The 3704-nt window shown below is 41.8% G+C and overlaps 1 protein-coding gene across 4 annotated transcripts in view; it reads right to left on the bottom strand.

Annotated features, from left to right (window-relative positions):
* DYRK1A (dual specificity tyrosine phosphorylation regulated kinase 1A) overlaps positions 1–3704 on the bottom strand; it is a 74091-nt gene that overhangs the window by 36712 nt on the left and 33675 nt on the right. For all 4 annotated transcript variants that reach the window (XM_014467236.2, XM_014467238.2, XM_014467237.2 and 1 more), the window contains exon 2: positions 963–1159. In XM_014467236.2, the coding sequence (XP_014322722.1) occupies positions 963–1159 (197 nt within the window). The remainder of the gene's footprint in view (positions 1–962; positions 1160–3704) is intronic.

Below are 3704 nucleotides of genomic sequence, written 5' to 3'. Positions count from 1 at the left end.
CCAGGGGCTGCACCTAGGATTGGGCCCGCCCTCTGCCCCCTGGGAGCAGGCCCTAAGCCAGCAGGTCGTTATCTCCCGAGGGGTCCCAGACTGCGAGAGGGCACAGGCCGGGCGGGCTGAGGGAACCCTCTTCCCCCCCCAGTGCACAAATTTTTGTGCGCCGGGCCCCTAGTGTATGTATATCCAGAGATTTCAGCACTTAGTATTTTATGGAAAAAGCTGAATCTCTGTCTAAATATCAAAATTAACAGCATGATTAATTTGCATTACATATTTTTGTTTTAATTTTAGGGAGTTTTGTCCTTATTTTTATAAATATATGCATACTAAAGTAACTTATAAAAGCATAACATCAGCTATGTAAGTTTGCTATAATGAACTCTGACTTGTCCTCCTATAATTTACATTTTTCTACTTAACCACCCTTTTCCATACAAATAAGCTTTTGGGCCCTGGCCAGAGTTGCTCAGTAGTTAAAGCATCGGCCCCAGCACTGAAGGGTCGAGGGCTTGATTCCCTGTCAAGGGCAAGTGCCTGAGTTACAGGTTCACTCCCCACCCTCGGTGGGGCACATGCAGGAGGCAACCAGTCACTGTGTCTCTCTCACATCGATGTTTCTCTCCCCCTACCCCTCACTCTCTCTGACAAGCAATGGAAAAAATATCCTCATGAGAGGATTAACAAAACCAAAAAATAAGCTTTGAGTTTCTTTAATATTCTTTAGAAAAATATTTTTCCTTCCCTGTCATAGAATAAGATTATGTGATTACATTCAGTGTGTTTTAAGTGAAATAGAAGAAAAAAAAAACTCTTTAAATGCAAACTTCTTAACACCATACTATGTCAATCCAGAATTCCACTTGACATGTAAAACTGAAAACCATTAAAGCATTTTGCCTATTTACCATTTTAAGGAATAAACTACCATTCCAACAAATTGCTTTGATATGTCATGAACTTACCTGGTTAGTTAGAGGTTGCTGAATCTGGTCAGAATAAGATAAGGCAGAAACCTGCTGGTCACTTATGTTTGGCTGGCGACGGTCACTGTACTGATGTGAATGGGGCATCTGTCCAGCCATCTGAAGGCCAGCAGCATGGAATGAAAATGACGGTGCAAGCCGAACAGATGAAGGTTTGCATGCTGAAGTCTCTCCTCCTGCGAGAAGACAAGGGAGGGTTGGTGACAGGATGTACTCGGACCTCTCTGATAGTTCTTTAAATGAGTACTTCAGGGTGTTCAATGACATTAAAAACCTCTAAAACTACAAACGATATATCACTCAACACAACAGTTTTAGTATAAAATACAGTAATCAAATGAGTATCTATAAATCTGTATTAAGAGAAAAATCTTAGTTTTTTTTTATAAAGCAATAGGAATAATCTTTAATACTTATTTTCACATATGAGATTTTCATCAACTGAGAACCGTAAGTTATGTAAATAGTGCCGCGTTCTGAAGGGCCTCTCAAATGGATGGGGCTCCTGAGAAACCAATTCAAAAGAACACGGCTAAGATGCTGCTTTGCCCCTGGCAGGTGTGTGGCAATCAATATCCACAGCAGCGCCCAAACCAGGTGAAAGATTTGTTCTCATGGTGCTCACCACTGCACAGGTAATTAAAGGGTGAGCATAATACACAAAAACGACTCCACGGAATGCTGATTTCTCTGGACTCTTCCTAAGAGAACCTAGACCTGGCAAACTTATCACAATGAATGATCAATCGTTATCCCACAAGTAGGCTAGGACCATCCATGATCATGATGTTTATTGTAGAAATGAACAAGAAACATTTTGGGTCTCTAAAAGTATTTGGCAGCTAACTAATAAAAGTTACTTAAAGAGGGGGAAAGAAACCTTCTTATATTCAAGCAAACTTGCTATCACAGACTGAAGCCTAAAGGCAAAGGTAAAACCCTGGTCAGCAAACTCTGGACCAGCACACTTGTGCTTGTCTCCCTGAATAAACCAGCCATCTCCCACCACGACAGGCCAGCACCAGGGTACTTTTCCTGAAGTCTGCATTTCTTGAGACTTACAACAGCATTGGCCCAAGAGCGACGAGCACGGATTCTCAGCCACGCAGTTTGAAACTTCAGCTCCACATTTACCTATTCCTTTAGGTTTGTTGTGAAGTTTAAATGAGATACCTATACACCTAATTTCCAGATAATGACAATATCTACCTCAAAAGGCTGTGGTGAAGGTTAAGTGTTTTATTTAATACATGTAAAGTACTGAGAACAGCTCTGGCAATTCCTGAATGGCTCCATATCAGCTGCAATTACAGTGCTGTACAGTAAAGGAAGATGAGACAGTGCCCCTTCCAGCGGAGCACTCAATCTCTACATGAATGCTCACAGACACTATACACTGAGGAAAACAAAGCTTGATCTTTCCCCAACGTAAGTTTCACTCCTATTTCCTCCCACAGTGGGTGACCTGTCTCCCGCCCAGGCCACAAGACTCAAAGCTCTGGGAGTCTGCTAGTCTTCTCCATCGGCCACCTCAAGCAAACAGCCGCCCAATCTTGCTGATTCCACCTCCCATAGAACACTCCAATATAACCTTCCCATAGAAGACATCAACACCACCTCTTCCCTTCATCTCCATTACCCTATGCCTCGCTTAGATGACTAAATAGATTCCTAACAGTTATTCGTCTTTACTATGCCCATCTGCAAATTGGCATTTCTTCAATAACACGACTAGTGACTTTCTAAAATGCAAATCTCAATCTCCCACCCTATGAACTTGACTACCACCTGCCTTAGTACTTACTGCTTTTAGACCTTAGCTTGTCTCCCTCCACTACAGCATCAGGGGCTTGGCTGACCCATAGTACATAATAAATATCTGCTGAGTACGTAAGATGACAATGTAACTGTGATGGTAGACGAGATAACTTTTCTAAACATTTCATTACTCATTATAAAAAGTACTCAATATAATTATGTGGAGCAACTTTGTTCAGTTTAAAAAAAAATCAGAAATTTATCCTAAGGAAGTGACTGATAATGTGCACAAAGATAGTAAGAAAAAAATGTTTATCTTAGCACTGTTTGTAACAGCAAAAAACTGGAAACCTACATGTCAAATAATGGGGGGAAAGGAGGCTTTAAATCTGCATTGTAAAAAAAAAGGGGGGGAGCGTATAAATAGCTCTTATAAGTAAACAGTAAAAAGACTGAGGCCCTGAATGGTAAATAACGTAACCACTCTGGATCTTAGTTTCCTTATCTATGAAGCAGATGTATTATAACACTAACCCTAATCCCTGAGGTTTGTTATGAAGTTTAAATGGACACCACAAGTAGACATGCAGAATAGAACCTGGTATATAAAAAGCACTGTTTAAAATATTACTTCTGTTTCTATTATCAATGCCATTATTATATACCATAAACTTATCTATATATGTAAAAGCCCAGCAACCAGAACAGCACAATGACCACAACAACCAGAATGACCGGTGGCTATGACATGCACTGCAGCAGCTAACCAGCCTGATCCGGGCCCCAATCCCGCGCCCCCCGCTCCCCCGCCAGCACGGCCCCAAATCGACCCCTACCTGTGCGTAATTCGTGCACCAGGCCTCCAGTTTATTAAAATACTAAGACCTGGTGCACGAAATTTGTACATGGGTGCGGTCCCTAGGACTGGCCAACAATCAAGCAGAAGCGTCTGCCATGGAAGGG

This window comes from Myotis lucifugus, unplaced genomic scaffold, assembly GCF_000147115.1.
Source record: "Myotis lucifugus unplaced genomic scaffold, Myoluc2.0 scaffold_384, whole genome shotgun sequence".
Lineage (NCBI taxonomy): Eukaryota > Metazoa > Chordata > Mammalia > Chiroptera > Vespertilionidae > Myotis > Myotis lucifugus.
Note: the sequence above shows the minus strand (reverse complement) of the source record. Positions and strands in the feature narration are given on the sequence as shown.